Source organism: Ovis aries, chromosome 8 (genome assembly GCF_016772045.2).
Source record: "Ovis aries strain OAR_USU_Benz2616 breed Rambouillet chromosome 8, ARS-UI_Ramb_v3.0, whole genome shotgun sequence".
NCBI lineage: Eukaryota > Metazoa > Chordata > Mammalia > Artiodactyla > Bovidae > Ovis > Ovis aries.
Window position 1 is genome coordinate 55,244,296 of NC_056061.1, and position 17,916 is coordinate 55,262,211.

Genomic DNA, 17,916 nt, shown 5'->3' on the forward strand with positions numbered 1-17,916 from the left:
GAATCAACAACATAAAAGTCAACAGTGTCTTCACCTTGTTTAATTAGACTACTTTCACTTAAACTGCCTTCCATCTGTTGAGATATAGAAGACCATCCCTGTCATTTACTTACCTGTCACACAGTGTGGCATGTGGGATCTTAGTGCCCAGATCAGTGACCAAACCCACGCCCCCTGCAATGGAGAAGACTATTACTTGTAAAAGATACTTTTGCTAAGGATGGTCTGGGAGCCTGATTTATCTCTTTAGGCCACATGACGCATACTTTACTTTGCCCGCTAAGCATGAAAATAGATCCTTAAACATTTTTGATAAAGCCTGGAAACAACCTAGAAGCCCATCGTCAGATGACTGGTTGAGTAAATTGTGATAGAGTTTCATAACCTGGCACAACATATAAATAAAAAAGAGTGAAAGATATTTCTCTATCCTACTATGGAGTGATCTCTAGGACGTACTGCCACATCTAAGCAAATAATCAAGAGTATATCTATCTACGAATGGAAGGATAAACCATAAAATTAAAATAAAAAGAAATTGACCTGTACGGTAAATTAACCTGTAAAGGGGAGGGAGAGAAGAGGGTGATGGCTCAAGAATGGAAGTGAGACTTCTAATACACCTTGGTTTTAATTATGACCTTTGGACCACTTAGATAATTCACATGTTTACAAAACAAAATTAAGTTTCAACAAAGCAATCCCTAAACATTCAATATAAAATGAAATTAACCAACTGGGTATGTAGTGAGTGGCATAACCATATGGAGAATAACTATCCTAAACAACCTGAAGCAGACTAATTTGATTATTACAGTCCTTCTGGGATAAAACCCTAAGGATACAACCAACTGAGGAAAAGAAAACAAGTTTAAACTATTTTTTGGTTATCATATTGTTGATAGCAGTGTTAGTATTTCTATTCTGAGAATGCTGTGCAGTAATAAAGGATAAAACACACAAGTAATTATGTGATATGCTAATTATATTATCTGCTGTATCCTCAGAATCACTATTCTCAGCATGGAAGAAAGAAGATACAGATGTACTTCTGTCTTCTGTAAAGGCTTTAAGCAATAACCAACTCAGAGAAGGGAACGTTCCTAGTGTCCTGAACACAGTAACAAAAGTATATTTCTACTAAGTAGAATCAGTGTTTCTTGAGGAAATAGATAATTCTAGGTCTGGATCTATGAAGTGATGGGACTAGATGCCATGATCTTAGTTTTCTGAATGCTGAGTTTCAAGCAAGCTTTTTCTCTCTCCTCTTTTCACCCCTCCATCAAGAGGCTCGTTAGTTCCTCTTCACTTTCTGCTATTAGAGTGGTATCACCTGCATATCTGAGGTTGTTGATCTTCCTCCCAGCAATCTTGATGCTACCTTTTGATTCATCCAGCCTGGCATTTCGCATGCTGAACTCTGCATAGATGCTAAATAAGCAGGATGACAATATACAGCCTTGTCATCTTCTTTTCCCAATTGGGAACCAGCCAGTTGTTCCCTGTTCAATTCTAATTGTTGCCTCTTGACCTGCATACAGGTTTTTCAGGAGACAGGTAAGGTGTTCTGGTATTCCCATCTCTTAGTCAATGAAACAGAAGTAGATGCTTTTCTAGAATTTTCTTGCTTTTTCTATGATCCAACAATTTGGAAATTTGATCTCTGATTCCTCTGCCTGTTCAAAACCCAGCTTGTATATCTGAGAGTTCTTAGTTCACATGCTGCTAAAGCCAAGCTAGAAGGAATTTGAGCATTACTTTGCTAGCATGTGAAATGAGTGCAATTGTATGATAGTCAGAACATTCTTTGGCACTGCCCTTCTTTGGGATTGGAATGAAAACTGCCTTTTTCCAGTACTGTGTCCACTTGTGACACATGTTAACATATTGAGTACAGCACTTTAACAGCATCATCTTTTAAAATTTTACATAGCTCAGCTGGAATTCTGTCACCTCCACTAATTCTGTCCATAATAATGCTTCCTAAGGCCCACCTGACTTCAACTCTAGGATGTCTGGCTCTAGGTAAGTGATGGCATCATCATGGTTATCTAGGTCATTAAGACCTTTCTTATATAGTTCCTCTGTGTACTCTTCTGCTAGGTCCTTATCATTCCTGTTCTTTATCATGCCCATCCTTGCATGAAATGTTCCCTTTATATCTGCAATTTTCTTGAAGAGATCTCTAGTCTTGTCCATTCTACTGTTTTCCTCTATTTCTTTGCACTCTTCATTTAAGAAGGCCTTCTTATTTCTCCTTGCTATTCTCTGGAACTCTGCATTCAGTTGGGTAGATCTTTCCCTTTATCCTGTGCCTTTCACTTGTTTTCTTTCCTCAGGTATTTGTTAAGCCTCCTCAAACAACCACATTAAAAACAAAACAAAACTAAGATCATGGCATCCAGTCCCACCACTTCATGCCAAAATAGATAGGGAAAAAGTGGCAGCAATAACAGATTTTCTTTTCTTGGCTCCAAAATCACTGTGGACAGTGACTGCAGCCATGAAATTAAAAGGCACTTGCTCCTTAGAAGGAAAGCTAGGAAAAGCCCTACATAGCACATTAAAAAGCAGAGATTACACTTTGCCAACAAAGACCCATATAGTCAAAGCTATGGTTTTTACAGCAGTCATGTACGGATGTGAGAGTTGGACTATAAAGAAGGCTGAGCACTGAAGAGTTGGTGCTTTCAAACTGTGGTGCTAGAGAAGATTCCTGAGTTCCTTGGACTGCAAGGAGTTCAAACCAGTCAGTCCTAAAAGAAATCAACCCTGAATATTCATTGGAAGGACTGATGCTGAAGCTTCAATACTTTGACCACCAGATGTGAACAGCTGACTCACTGAAGACCCTGACATGCCAGTAAAGATTGAAGACGAAAGAAGGGGCAGCAGAGGAGATGGTTAGATGGTATCACCGACTCAGTGCACATGAATTTGAGCTAACCGCGGAGGACAGAGGAGCCTGGTGTGCTACAGTCCATGAGGTCACAAAGAGCTGGACACAATTTTTCGATTGAACAACAAGAACAACAACATGTCTGGAGCAAAAAATATGCCGAAACACATGAGGAATTATCTCTAGCGCCATGTCATACATGAGTTAAGATACTATTTTTACAAGAAAATTAAAACAACACTAGTTGGTCATTAATGAAAGGTACTAGGGAATCTAAGAAAAGAAGAAAAAAAGAAAACGAGTAAATGAAAGTAAGAAGTAACCCTTGAGAAAGTTAAGTTTTTCTTAAGAGAGATATTCAAATAAATAAATGAATTTATTAGAACATGATTTTATAACCATTAATAAATGGATATAAGTACTAATCAGCAGCCGCTGCTAATTTCACAAACAAGAAAGGCAGATATTTTCTATCTCTTGCTACATGATCACAAGAAGTAATCCTGACCAAAAAAAAAAAAGCACGAATCTGATAAATCTAGAGTCAAGCAATCTACAAAAAAGAGAAGGACATGGCAACAGAATTATAGACTTAATAAGCAGGACTCTTCAACAAACAAATTCTGAGAGAAGGAGAATGGAAGGAAAGAAGTAAAAAAGGATAGGGGAAAAGATCTTAATGAAGAGAAAGAGGCAGGCAGAGACAGAGACACACTGACAGGAGGAAGGAAGGAAGGGAGGGATTAAAAGCTGCTTGAAAAGCACTTTCAACCAGCTCAACCAACTACAATGCATGAACCTTATTTGGATTCTGATTCAAACAAACTGTAAAAAAAAGTTATGAAATTTGCAATACAATATGAAATTTAATAGATATTTGAAATTAAGAATTGTTAGCATTTTAAATAGGTACAATAACAGCAATATGAATTTCAAAATAACCTTTTATCTTGTAGGGAACTGCTTGGGGGTGTGCATAGGACAAAACTAGTCATGGGTTAGTGAATGTTGGGGCTTGGTGGGGGGTTCATTATACTACGCCTATTAGCTTTTATGTATGTGAAATCCTACAAAATAAGTAAATGTATTTTTAAAAAATTTAAGACATTTGGTGTCAATGAGAACACTCAGTACACAGAGGTTGGTTTCTAAATACAATATGCTTCTGAAAAAACAAGGGTTCCTTGAAGAAATAGATTCTTCCTAATCTGAGGGGAGAAAAGTACAAGGTGAGCCTAGAACATCTTGTACCAGAAAGCAAAGGAGTAAAACAAGGAGTACATGTTAAAACGGCATAGGAGCCAGCTTGAAGGGCTGCCTTTTGTCAAACTTGGGTAAACTTAAACGTCAAAGAAAAACAGTAACGATTTATAAAACATTGAATGAAAAATGGAAGCTTCTGCACAGTGACATTCAAAAATAAAAAGAGAAAAAGGAGGAAAAGCAACTATCACAGAAGACTGCCAGCCAGTCAATATAGAAGGAATAATAAAGTGGGAAAAATCACCATTTCTCTAACACTAGCCTATTTTTTCAGGTAAGGATTACAAATGCATGATAATGCCACGGGATGATAGGTTATTACTGGCAGATAGGCTATTCATTTGGTTTCAAGGATCACAAATTAGCATTAGTTACCAATAGGAAAAGGTATTTTTACAATGACGATAGAAGGTGATACTTCCATTCCCAATAGGAGGGCTATCTGACATCATACACCTCTTCTAATGATGTGATGGAAGGAATAAACAACCTAGGCATCTAGGTCTGCCAAAACTGTTCAACTTGAATTAAGTCATCAAAAACAGAAAGAAAATCAGAAATTTGATTTGGACTCTTTAAAATATACAGAAAAATCAGAGGAGCTAATCTAAATTTAAGAAACCAAAAAGATATAACATCAAATGCAATGCATAACCCTTGTTTGAATCCCAGGTAGAGTGAGGAAGAAGCCATTAGGACAATATTATGACAACTGGGAAATTTCTAATATGGTCATATATTAAAATATAATTGTTTTAATGTTCAAGTTCTTAAGCATTACAACTGTTTTGTTTAGTATGGCCTGCTGCTGCTGCTAAGTTGCTTCAGTCGTGTCCGACTCTGTGCAACCCCATGGGAGGCAGCCCACCAGGCTCCCCTGTCCCTGGGATTCTCCAGGCAAGAACACTGGAGTGGGTTGCCATTTCCTTCTCCAATGCATGAAAGTGAAATGTGAAAGTAAAGTCACTCAGTCATGTCCGACTCTTAGCGACCTTATGGACCGCAGCCTATCAGGCTCCTCCGTCCATGGGATTTTCCAGGCAAGAGTACTGGAGTGGGGTGCCATTGCCCTCTCCGAGTATGGCCTAGTTAGGCTTAAAAAAAAAAGTGAGTGCATATGGTGCAACCTATACACAGATAGATACAGAGAGTAGTGAAAAGTGAAAGTGGTAGTTGCTCAGCTGTGTGTGACTCTTTGCAATCCCATGGACTGTAGCCTGCCAGGCTCCTCTGTCCATGGAATTCTCCAGGCAAGAATACTGGAGTGGGTTGCCATCCCCTTCTCCAGGGGATCTTCCTGACCCAGGGATAGAACCCAGGTCTTCCACATTGCAGGCAGATTCTTTACAGTTTAAGCTACCCAGGAAGCCCAAGAAAGAGTACAAATTATACAATGTTATAACAACTGGTGAATGGGATCTACAGGGAGGCTGTAGGGATGTATTCTATACTATTCATTTAACTTTTCTAGGGACTTAAAATTTTTCAAAATAAACAGCTGATGAAAAATGTAATCTGACAGTGACATCTGAATAGTGTACTACGTACCAGTAATGCAGCATCGTCACCTTTGCTCCTCTGGATCTTCTCTCTGGAGCTCTCTTTCTGACTGACAGCTTGCTCTGCAAATGATACCTCCAGGTTGATGTCTGTTTCAGAGGCAGGTGCCTCCTCAGGCACCAGTGGGGTCAGCTCCTTTCCACCAATATCTAGGTGAGATGCCTGGTCTGAGAACAAAATAGAAGACTTAATTCCTATGCTTTAGTTACTTCTTTAAAAAAAAAAAAATCCTTCTAATACATCAACTATATAAACCTTTAGGAAAAGTACTACTTACTGTAAGCAATAAGTAACCCTTCTTTTCATTGTAAAATGTATACTCAAGGAATCATAACAATGGCACAAGGGAGACAGAGGAGGCAAGGTGGTAACCAGAAAGCCAGAGCTGCACTGTGGAATCTTTCTCTGAGGTCACAGTTCTTAGATTGAATCCAATTCTAAAACATTCCTGGATGATCTCAAGCTCTGAATGAAAAACTCATAACAACTTACTAAACTTAACTGTTGTTTTATATTATACTGGGAGATTAAAATTTAGTTCGGTTTAGGTGCTCAGTTGTGTGGGACTCTCTGCAACCGCATGAATTGCAGCACGCCAGACCTCCCTGTCCATCACCAACTCCCGGAGTTCACTGAAACTCACCTCCATTGAGTCAGTGATGCCATCCAGCCATCTCATCCTCTGTCATCCCCTTCTCCTCCTGGCCGCAATCCCTCCCAGCATCAGAGTCTTTTCCAATGAGTCAACTTTTCGAATGAGGTGGCCAAAGTACTGCAGTTTCAGCTTTAGCATCACTCCTTCCAATGAACACCCAGGACTGATCTTTAGAATGGACTGGTTGGATCTCCTTGCAGTCCAAGGGACTCTCAAGAGTCTTCTCCAACACCATAGTTCAAAAGCATCAATTCTTTGGTGCTCAGCTTTCTTCACAGTCCAACTCGCACATCCATACATGACTACTGGAAAAACCATAGCCTTGACTAGACGGACCTTTGATGGCAAAGTAATGTCTCTGCTTTTGAATATGCTATCTAGCTTGGTCATTAACTTTCCTTCCAAGGAGCAAGCATTCCTTAATTTCATGGCTGCAGTCACCATCTGCAGTGATTTTGGAGCCCCCAAAAAATAAAGTCTGACACTGTTTCCACTGTTTCCCAGTCTATTTCCCATGAAGTGATGGGACCAGATGCCATGATCTTTGTTTTCTGAATGTTGAGCTTTAAGCCAACTTTTTCACTCTCCTCTTTCACTTTCATCAAGAGGCCTTTTAGTTCCTGTTCACTTTCTGCCATAAGGGTAGTGTCATCTGCATATCTGAGGTTATTGATATTTCTCCCAGCAATCTTGATTCCAGCTTGTGCTTCTTCCAGCCCAGCGTTTCTTATGACGTACTCTGCATAGAAGTTAAATAAGCAGGGTGACAATATACAGCCTTGACGTAGTCCTTTTCCTATTTGGAACCAGTCTGTTGTTCCACGTCTAGTTCTAACTGTTGCTTCCTGACCTGCATACAGATTTCTCAAGAGGCAGGTCAAGTGGTCTGGCATTCCCATCTCTTTCAGAATTTTCCACAGTTTATTGTGATCCACACAGGCTTTGGCATAGTCAATAAAGCAGAAATAGATGTTTTTCTGGAACTCTCTTGCTTTTTCCATGATCCAGCGGATGTTGGCAATTTGATCTCTGGTTCCTCTGCCTTTTCTAAATCCAGCTTGAACATTTGGAAGTTCACGGCTCATGTATTGCTGAAGCCTGGCTTGAAGAATTTTGAGCATTACTTTACTAGTATGTGAGATGAGTGCAATTGTGTAGTAGTTTGAGCATTCTTTGGCATTGCCTTTCTTTGGAATTGGAATGAAAACTGACCTTTTCCAGTTCTGTGGCCACTGCTGAGTTTTCCAAATTTGCTGGCATATTCAGTGCAGCACTTTCACAGCATCATCTTTCAGGATTTGAAATAGCTCCACTGGAATTCCATCACCTCCACTAGCTTTGTTCATAGTGATGCTTTCTAAGGCCCACTTGACTTCACATTCCAGGATGTCTGGCTCTAGGTGAGTGATCACACCATCATGATTATCTGGGTCATGAAGATCTTTTTTGTACAGTTCTTTTGTGTATTCTTGCCACCTCTTCTTCATATCTTCTGCTTCTGTTAGGTCCAGACCATTTCTGTCCTTTATCAAGCCCATCTTTGCATGAAATGTTCCCTTGGTATCTCTAATTTTCTTGAAGAGATCTCTAGTCTTTCCCATTCTGTTGTTTTCCTCTATTTCTTTGTATTGATCTCTGAGGAAGGCTTTCTTATCTCTTCTTGCTATTCTTTGGAACTCTGCACTCAGATGCTTATATCTTTCCTTTTCGCTTCTCTTCTTTTCACAGCTACTTGTAAGGCCTCCCCAGATAGCCATTTTGCTTTTTTGCATTTCTTTTCCATGGGGATGGTTTTGATCCCTGTCTCCTATACAATGTCATGAACCTCTGTCCATAGTTTATCAGGCACTCTATCTATCTGATTTAGTCCCTTAAATCTATGTCTCACTTCCACTGTATAATCATAAGGGATTTGATTTAGGTCAAACCTGAATGGTCTAGTGGATTTCCCTACTTTCTTCAATTTCAGTCTGAATTAGGCAATAAGGAGTTCATGATCTGAGCCACAGTCAGCTCCTGGTCTTTTTTTGCTGACTGTATAGAGCTTCTCCATCTTTGGCTGCAAAGAATATAATCAATCTGATTTCAGTGTTGACCATCTGGTGATGTACACGTGTAGAGTCTTCTCTTGTGTTGTTAGAAGAGGGTGTTTGCTATGACCAGTGTGTTCTCTTAGCAAAATTCTATTAGCCTTTGCCCTGCTTCATTCTATATTCCAAGGCCAAATTTGCCTGTTACTCCGGGTGTTTCTTGACTTCCTACTTTTGCATTCCAGTCCCTTATAAGGGCTTTCGTGGTAGTTCAGATGGTAAAGCATCTGCCTACAATGCAGGAGACCTGGGTTTGATCCCTGGGTCAGAAAGATCCCCTGGAGAAGGAAATGGCAACCCACTCCAGCATTCTTGCCTGGAAAATCCCATGGACCGAGGAGCTTGGTAGACTACAGTCCATGGGGCCGCAAAGAGTCAGACACGACTAAGCGACTTCACTTTCACTTTTCAGTTTCCCCTATAATGAAAAGGACATCTTTTTTGGGTGTTAGTTCTAAAAGATCTTGTAGGTCTTCATAGAACCGTTCAACTTCAGCTTCTTCAGTGTTACTGGTTGGGGCAGAGACTTGGATCACTGATATTGAATGGTTTGCCTTGGAAATGAACAGAGATCATTCTGTCATTTTTGAGATTGCATCCAAGTACTGCATTTTGGACTCTCTTGTTGACTATGATGGCTACTCCATTTCTTCTAAGGGATTCCTGTCCCCAGTAGTAGATACAATGGTCATCTGAGTTAAATTCACCCATTCCAGTCCATTTTAGTTCGCTGATTCCTAGAATGTCGACGGTCACTCTTGCCATCTCCTGTTTGACCACTTCCAATTTGCCTTGATTCATGGACCTGACATTCCAGGTTTCTAAGCAATATTGCTCTTTACAGCATTGGACCTTGCTTCTATCACCAGTCACATCCACAACTGGGTATTGTTTTTGCTTTGGCTCCATCCCTTCATTTTTTCTGGAGTTATTTCTCCACCGATCTCCAGTAGCATATTGGGCACCTACCGACCTGGGGAGTTCCTCTTTCAGTATCCTATCATTTTGCCTTTTCATACTGTTCATGGGGTTCTCAAGGCAAGAATACTGAAGTGGTTTGCCATTCCCTTCTCCAGTGGACCACATTCTGTCAGACCTCTCGGCCACAGTACACTTAATGATTGTTTTACTTTATACTCAGAAATGAGAAGAGAAGGAGGTTAGTTTTACTCTCTTAAAACCCTGGTGGCTCAGATGCTAAAGAATCTACCTGGCAATGCAGGAGACCTAAGTTCAAGTCCTAGGTTGGGAAGATCCCCTGTGGAAGGGGATGGCAACCCACTCTAGTATTCTTGCCTGGAGAATCCCATGGACAGAGGAGCCTGGCAGGGTAGAGTCCACAGGGTCACACAGAGTTGGACATGACTGAACAAAGGTTTTTAAAACTCTGATATACCATTTAATTTCCTCACAGTGGAACAGATTCCTGAATAAGATTTCTTTCATGCCCTGCGTGTCCTTTCTGGAATGCTATCTACCAATCAAAGCAAAAATTCCAGCACCAAGAATGTTCACCGTGGGAGTCAGTTCTGGAGGTATCTGGTTCAGGAATCAGATTATTACAGGGATTATAACAGTTCTTACAACTATAAATCCAGTCAAATGAGTTCCAGGTATTTACACCAACAGTTTATAATAAATTTAACATTTTTTTCTTGCTTTATTTGCTGTTAATCCTCTGGGGAGGAGCGGGGGGGAATTAACACTTGAAAACTTCTTTGCTGAAAACATCAGGTTTAAGCTTGGAAGAAAATACTTCTAAATTTGGCTATTTGATAAGTTTTTGGTTTTAACACAACTCACAGTAGAAAAACACCTGGCATCAATGACAGGATTATTGTCATTTTCTCACTGTGACCTTTAATTCATGGTGAGCAGCTCTTGATTACATCAGTAAGCTTATGCGCTACAATCAAATGCATATATACTAATACAACAAGGTGATGGAAGGTAAGTTTTTCAATTTAATAAATATGTTATATATACACATTTACTATTAAAAGTCTGATGCCTTCAGAAAACATATTTGTATTATCTTCTATATATTTTCTATATTTATAGTCATTTAAATAAAAAACAAACACACAAAATATTTTACTCAAAAGAAAAAAAGAATAAATCTAAATCTAGCCTTTTTCACTCCCACTCAATAAGCAGGGCGGGTTCATGGGTGTAGGACTTTCGAAGTGCTTGGTACGGGCCCCACGCTGGGTTTAATGCTCTGCTGTTGCCTCTTGAAATTTGAATGAGAAGCTCTACATTTTCAGTTTGCACTGAGCCTCGCAAATTATATAGCTGGCCCTGGTCACATCTCACAGTTAAGAAAGGAAGAAAGAACTGACCTATGTCAAGTCCAAAAATAAAAGTAAATTTGGATCTCTGATTGTATTTATCTGTTCCTAACTATGCTACATTATGCTTTTTCAACAGCCTGTGACAATTTTGTTTAAAACTAAGGATAACTAGACCTCTGATTAATTTTTAAAGTATTAACTTAAATATCAAAGCACAATTTGAGTTTTATTTTCCCACTGGTTTACACTAGTTTATGTTTTACTGTGAATATGTATGTTGGTTTCCTAGGAAACCATTCTGAAAGGAAAAAACTGATTAGCCATTTTCTTAAATTAGAAGCTACCTTTCCAAAACCTTGAGTGTTTACGAACAAGCATGTTAAATGGACTCCCTGTTCTTAACAGCCCCACATCAGAGCTACAATAAACACTAGCTCCCCCACCACACACAAATAAATGTTCTGTGCTGAACTCAAAACTGAGGAGAAAAATTATAATTAAGTTAGAATATATTTAAAACATATGAATTTCCTCCGAATATTAGCAAAAACAAAAAGCACAATATAGAGAAGGATTAAATGATAACTCCAGTTAAGGCAGATAGCAGGAAAAAGAGTTTCAGGATGATCTAAGAAATGGATGGTTAATTCACTAATACAAGTATTTATGAATTAATCATTTACTCTCCCTGGTGGCTCAGAGGGTAAACCATCTGTTTGCAGTGTGGGGGACCTGGGTTCGATCCCTGGGTCAGGAAGATCCCCTAGAGAAGGAAATGGCAACCCACTCCAGTATTCTTGTCTGGAGAATCCCATGGATGGAGGAGCCTGGTAAGCTACAGTTCACGGGGTTGCAAAGAGTCGGACATGACTGAGTGACTTCACTTTCACTTTCTCAAGGAGAAACATTAATAGAGAATGCTGAGATAAACCTTTTGGCTCTTTAAGCCCTGAAGTGTAAATAATACAATTTTAATCTATTTTCCCCTTTGGTTTTTAAAGTGGACAATAGCACCAAGTTACAAATATTTTAAAAAACTCAAAGTTTTTCAGTTGTCCAAAATAATCCATGACTTTATTTAAAAAAATAATTTCACTTCCTCCATGGAACTCAAAATAAGAAAATATATATTACATGAAAGTTTTAAAAATTATTTGGGCATTATTAACACTTCTAAATGTATGTATTGAACATTGGTCTTTCAAATACATAATGTTGTACAATTTGGTGAGACGATTGATACTTAGCAGTAGATTAATGAATTTGAAATGCAACAACCCTGGCAACATTAAAATGTTATAATTTTCATTTAGAATGAGTAACTTTCATAGAACATGCATAAACGCCCAAGTGTAGAGAAAACATTTAAAATAGACTATGTAGCTTAGGCTTTCATATTTCAAGTGGAAAGCGCTCCACGTTTGAACTCCAGACAATATTTTCCGTGCATTTCATTCAGAACCTTTCAACGTTTGCATAACACTGGGGAATTCACTGGCTAGCAAAAGAGCACGGTATTGCCCAGAACAGGTGCAGTAGTAAATCCTCAGTGACTTGGATGGCGTCATACACATTATCTTATTATTCTCACTGGAGGCTCTCTGCCCACTTCATAGTATTCCAGCAAAAGCAGATGTAAATCAGGCAGCAAGCTTGTCACATTCCACTTGGCTGCCGCAAGCTAGGCTGGAAAAAGCTGCTACAATGAGCTTGCCTTCCAGATCTTCTGTTTATATAGGCTATATCACCATCTCTAGCAAAGGAGGAAAACACCAAGAAAGGACAATGTTTTCCTCAGTATTCATTTGGCAATTGCCAGTCGCTCTTCTCCAAAGCCCAAAACATATTGACACTGGCACAAAAGGTTCACCTGTCTCTCTTGACAACACAGTTCTCTACCCAGCCATCAAGGGCTATTCCAGCCCGCCTGCCATTCCAGTGTCAGCAGGCACACAGCCCTGGGGAAATACCCAATCATTTTAATCTGATATACTAATGTAACTGAAGAAATTTCCACAGAATAGTAAAAGGCAGGTGCTTTTATGAATACAAATATATAGACTCATGTGTCTATACACACACATGCACACACATATATACATATGAATATATATATATATACACACACCACACATATTATGTGTGTGCATCTATTTGAAGGCAGGGGTACAGGAGAGAAGTTCTGAGATAAAAGCATGGAAGGAAAGATAAAGATATTAGATGCTCCAAGACTCCAAAATGTCCCAAAGTGACAAATTTTCTTTTCTTGGCCTCCAAAGTCACTGCAAATGGTGACTTTGTAGCCATGAAATTAAAAGATGTTTGCTCTTTGGAAGGAGAGCTATGACAAACCTAGCAGTGTATTAAAAAGCGGAGACATCACTTTGCCAACAAAGGTCCATCTAGTCAAAGCTATGGTTTTTCCGGTAGTCATGTGCACATGTGAGAGTTGGATCATAAAGAAGGCTGCATGCCAAAGAACTGATGCTTTCGAACTGTGGTGCTGAAGAAGACTCTTGAGAGTCCCTTGGACTGCCAAGGAGATCAAACCAGTCAATCCTACAGAAAATCAACCCTGAATATTCTTTGGAAGGACTGATGCTGAAGCTCCAATACTCTGGCCACCTGATGTAAAGAGCCAATTTGTTGGAAAAGACCCTGAGGCTGGGAAAGATTGAAGGCAGGAGGAGGAGGCGGCAATAGAGGACAAGATGATTAGATAGCATCACGGACTCAACGGGTAAAAATTTGAGCTAACTCTGGGAGATAATGGACAGAGAAGCCTGGGGTGCTGCAGTCCATGGGGCCACAAAGAGTTGGACATGACTTAGCAAATGAACAACAACAGTAATTTTGGACAAAACTCTGATTTTTGTAGAAAGGCTGGGAACACTTCCCAGGCCTCCGCAGTCTACCTGACACTCTTCCTTCACTACTTCCAATCCAAGTACGACACTAATAATGCCATGAACACCCCAGGTACTGGGTATTAAGAACATAAACAAAAGCAAAGTCCCAATTGGGATGCAGGCAGCCACTGACCATCTTTGTTATATTATTTAAGTAGCAACACATTAAGGATTAACCTATGACCTTTTTGTAAACCTTTTAGAACATTTTTCCTTTTTGTAAATCCATGAAATAGCTTTAAATTCTTTCTTGGTAAGTACTAATAAATCCTTACTATTTATTTTCATCCATGCTTTGAATTTCTAATTCATTTCTGAAATAACAGATACAGAAAAAGGAATGAAATGGAGAATTATAATCAACTTTCGCCCCCACCCCCAGATCTTAATTTAAAACGTCTTTTTAAACTTTCTTAAAAGCAATCCAATTATGAGCTAAGAACTTAAGATTTGAAAACAAAGTTCCAAATTCACTGGTTCCCCTTACTAGCTGTATGGCCTTGGGGAAGTGATTTTATATCTCAAAACCTTACTTCTCTCATCTATTGAATGGGTTAAGAATAATATTTATCACAGAGCATTCGTGAGTATATTAAATTAGGTAAATGTCTCTGCATAGCACCTGGCACATGGTAAGCATTCAAGAAAACTATGTATAGAGATGTTAGAATAGATACAGACAAGTAATTTTAAAAACTCAAAACCCAACTATATGCTCCGCTGCTGCTGCTGCTGCTAAGTCGCTTGTCAGTCCGCCCCCATAGATGGCAGCCCACCAGGCTCCCCCGTCCCTGGGATTCTCCAGGCAAGAACACTGGAGTGGGTTGCCATTTTCTTCTCCAATGCATGAAAATGAAAAGTGAAAGTGAAGTCACTCAGTCGTGTCCGACTCTTTGCAACCCCATGGACTGCAGCCTACCAGGTTCCTCCTATATGCTCAGACTTATGCAATTATCTAGTTGGGTACCTGGTATGAGTATTTTAATTGAATTTGCTCTTGAAGATGAATGTTTTAAATGGTCTTATCTATTTGTTATACTAATAATGAGAAAATACAAGAGAACGGGTCCAACTTACCATCTTTTCCTTGGTATTTGTTTTCATCTGTTCCAACTGATTGTGATTCTGTGCCATCTGGAGCCTAAAGATAGAAAATGGGCCATTTAGTCATTTCCCACTCACAACCAGAGAAATGGTATTGTAAATAACTCTATTACTAACCTGTAGAGCACAAGAAATGTACTCAGACTTACACCACAGAAATAAAAGGACTACGGTTATAATTAACAAGCAACCAGCCAACAAATACGTGATCACCCACAACATACAAGACATACTACTAAGCTCTGTGGAAATGCAGGCAATATCAAGTGTCCCTACCATCAGGAACACCATTAAGACAATATCTCAAAAAGTTAATATCCATTAACAAATGAGTAGATAAATAAAATGTGAGCCATCCACACAATGGAATGTTATTTGACGATAAAAAGAAACAAAAGTAAAGAAACTACAGATACATGGGACAACATGGATGAACCTCGTAAACATGATATGAAGTGAAAGTCATAAGGACCACATACTGTGTGATTCCACTTCTACGAAATCTTCAGAACAGGCAAGTCACAGAAAGAAAGTTTAGTGGTTGCCTAAAGGGAAGGAGGGGAAGACAGGCAATGACTGCTATGGGCATGGGGTTTCTTTTGGAGATGATGAAAATGTGCTAAAATGACTGTGGTGGTGGTTGCATATATATGACTACACTAAAAATCTCTGTATTGTAAACTTTAAATGGGTGAACTGGATGGTATGTGAATTCTTTCTCAATGACATGGTTATAAAATAAAATTGTACACTGACATATAGGTAAAAAATAGAATACTTCTATTTTAAAAAGCTAGTAATAAATGTGAGAGAAATTAAAACTAATTTACCAAGCAGGTAATAAGAGCTTAGACAGTCACAGGAACTCCTCTTTCAAGGGGTTGGGACAGTGACAGCCAAGGAAATGAAGCCCTTCAAGGGTTTACGGACACAGTAAAATGCAGCTGGCTCCTCTCACCAGTAAGTGTGTCCAGCCAGTACTCCCTCCTTTCCAAGTAAGGCTCCAGAAGGAATCAGGAAGGGGAGCCTTGGTCAATCATACACAGAGGTCTATCTGAATGAATTGTTTTTAAAGTACTCATTCTAGTGGACTTTCATTTCAATACAAAAGAAGGGAGCCTCTGTAGTCCCCTCCCCACACGTCGTGGCTCAAGTGTTAGCAGAGAAGGACTCCCCTCTCCACCTGCAATCTAAGAAGAGGGGGGAAAAGCACCAGGGCAGGCAGGTAGAGGTGCTCTCCTTAGATTATGCAAGATAGTACACAGTGAGTACCAATCACAAAGGGACACTACTTCAATCCCCCTCAGGCAGAGCAATACCACCTTCCTCCCTCCACCCCAAGCCTGCAGAAGGCTGGCCCTCCATGGCACCGTGAACACAGTGAGTAACTCTAATCTTACATATGAACACATATTTTGGAGCATGTGGTTGAAATTGTTTTCCTAAGCAATTGAAGATGACAGTGCAGATGGTATTCATTTCTGTATTTTATTTCCCAGTGTCAGCAAGGGCTTCGTGAGGAAGCATTAAACATGGAAGAGCTGAATATGGACAGTCGTCGCTCAGTATCTGTGGGAGATTGGTTAAAGGACACCCCCACCCCCATGAATACCAACACTGGAGGATGCTCCGGTCCCTTATAAAGAATGGCAGAGCACAGTCAGCCCTCCCTATCCACAGGTACAGAAGCCAGGGATATGGAGGGCATACTGCATTTACTTGAGAATAGAAGAAATGCAAGTAAAGATGGCTGCTGTTGCTGCTAAGTCGGGCCCCTGTTTACTTGAGGGTTGGAAGACATATTTCTAATGGGTGGTCATATTTCAATTAAAGGCAGAAAGTGTAAGTTAACATTATTTTAATTCACTTGTGCTGTTTCTCGCTTATTGACTCCATCAGCCGATAGAACCCACCAATTCCCTTGAATTCAAACCATGCGATTCAGACACTAGCAAGGATTCGCTGAAAAATGTTGCTTCTAGCACTGAGAAGCAACATCCTCTTCAAGACTGGCAGGAATCCCACAGAATATGGTTTGCTGAGGCTCAGTTCTCTGTCCCCTCCCGCTTTTGGCTTCCTCTTAACTCCCTCGGGGAGGGCTCTTTAATTGGGAAGGAAATGCCAATAATACTGGATTTCCTTATTATTCATTTTTTCACTGCTGTAAAAAAGCAGTCTAGTCCTTCCAAATAACGAACGGGTGGCATGCAAGTATGTAACTGCCTCACAGCAGCAACAGATCTGTCTGGAGCAATCCTGTGACCCCAAAACTCCCATAAAATGGACTGGATTTTATCTACAGTTGACCATACAGAGAAGCAATCTGCAACTATGCAGGATTTCTTAGAAGAATGAAATGTTTACAAAAAGCCAAAAAACCTCTATATGACAGAAAGATACCTTAAATATATCTTCTGATTCCCAAATTTTAAAAAAAAATTTTTGTTACCCTTTATTTATAGTGTAAATACAATCTCATGTATTTACTGGAATTACTTAATATCACAATTATATATGTAAACCCAAATGTAGTAGGATATATAGTGGCTAAAAGCACATCTTTAGAGTCTGACAAATTTGGGTTTTACTATCTATGGGACCATCGAGCAAGTTACTTAAAGTCTATGAGCCTCGGCGGTAGAATAGAAATGATGAAACCTCACGCATAGGACAGCTCTAAGGATGAAATGAAATAAGGCATGGAAAGTAGTCAGCACAGTTAAGTGTTCAGTGGTGGTGGCTACTGCTATAATAATTGCTATTATCATCACTACAATCCTCATTTAAGACCTCTTCTGTTTGCTCTTACTTCATCTACCCACATGGGTCTTCTAGACCAGAGCTATGCTAACCGTCATCTGAGAAAAGTTCAATGTGTAAACCAACTTTGACCCTAAGAACACCATTAAGTTCAGCTGACCTTTTTGTCTGTTTGTAGCATGCTTCTTGCTGGGGCAGATATTAATTTTCATTTTGGGCAAGCTCTTAAGGTCCTCATGGGCACTCCATAAACAGCCTACCAAATGGCTAACCTGAGTAGCACTGTTCTAGGCCATTCAGGTCTCTGACTGGTACCATGCTTTCTTAGATAGCCATCAGCCTCAGAGTCTCCACCAGACTCCAACAGCTTCCACTAATAAAT

The 17,916-nt window shown here is 39.6% G+C and overlaps 1 protein-coding gene across 8 annotated transcripts in view; it reads right to left on the reverse strand.

Annotated features, from left to right (window-relative positions):
• Positions 1 to 17,916, reverse strand: part of ARHGAP18 (Rho GTPase activating protein 18) — a 201,694-nt gene that overhangs the window by 46,437 nt on the left and 137,341 nt on the right. For all 8 annotated transcript variants that reach the window (XM_042253451.2, XM_060419603.1, XM_004011310.5 and 5 more), the window contains exons 4-5: positions 14,748 to 14,811; positions 5,711 to 5,889 (exon numbers count right to left, since the gene is read on the reverse strand). In XM_042253451.2, the coding sequence (XP_042109385.1) occupies positions 5,711 to 5,889; positions 14,748 to 14,811 (243 nt within the window). The remainder of the gene's footprint in view (positions 1 to 5,710; positions 5,890 to 14,747; positions 14,812 to 17,916) is intronic.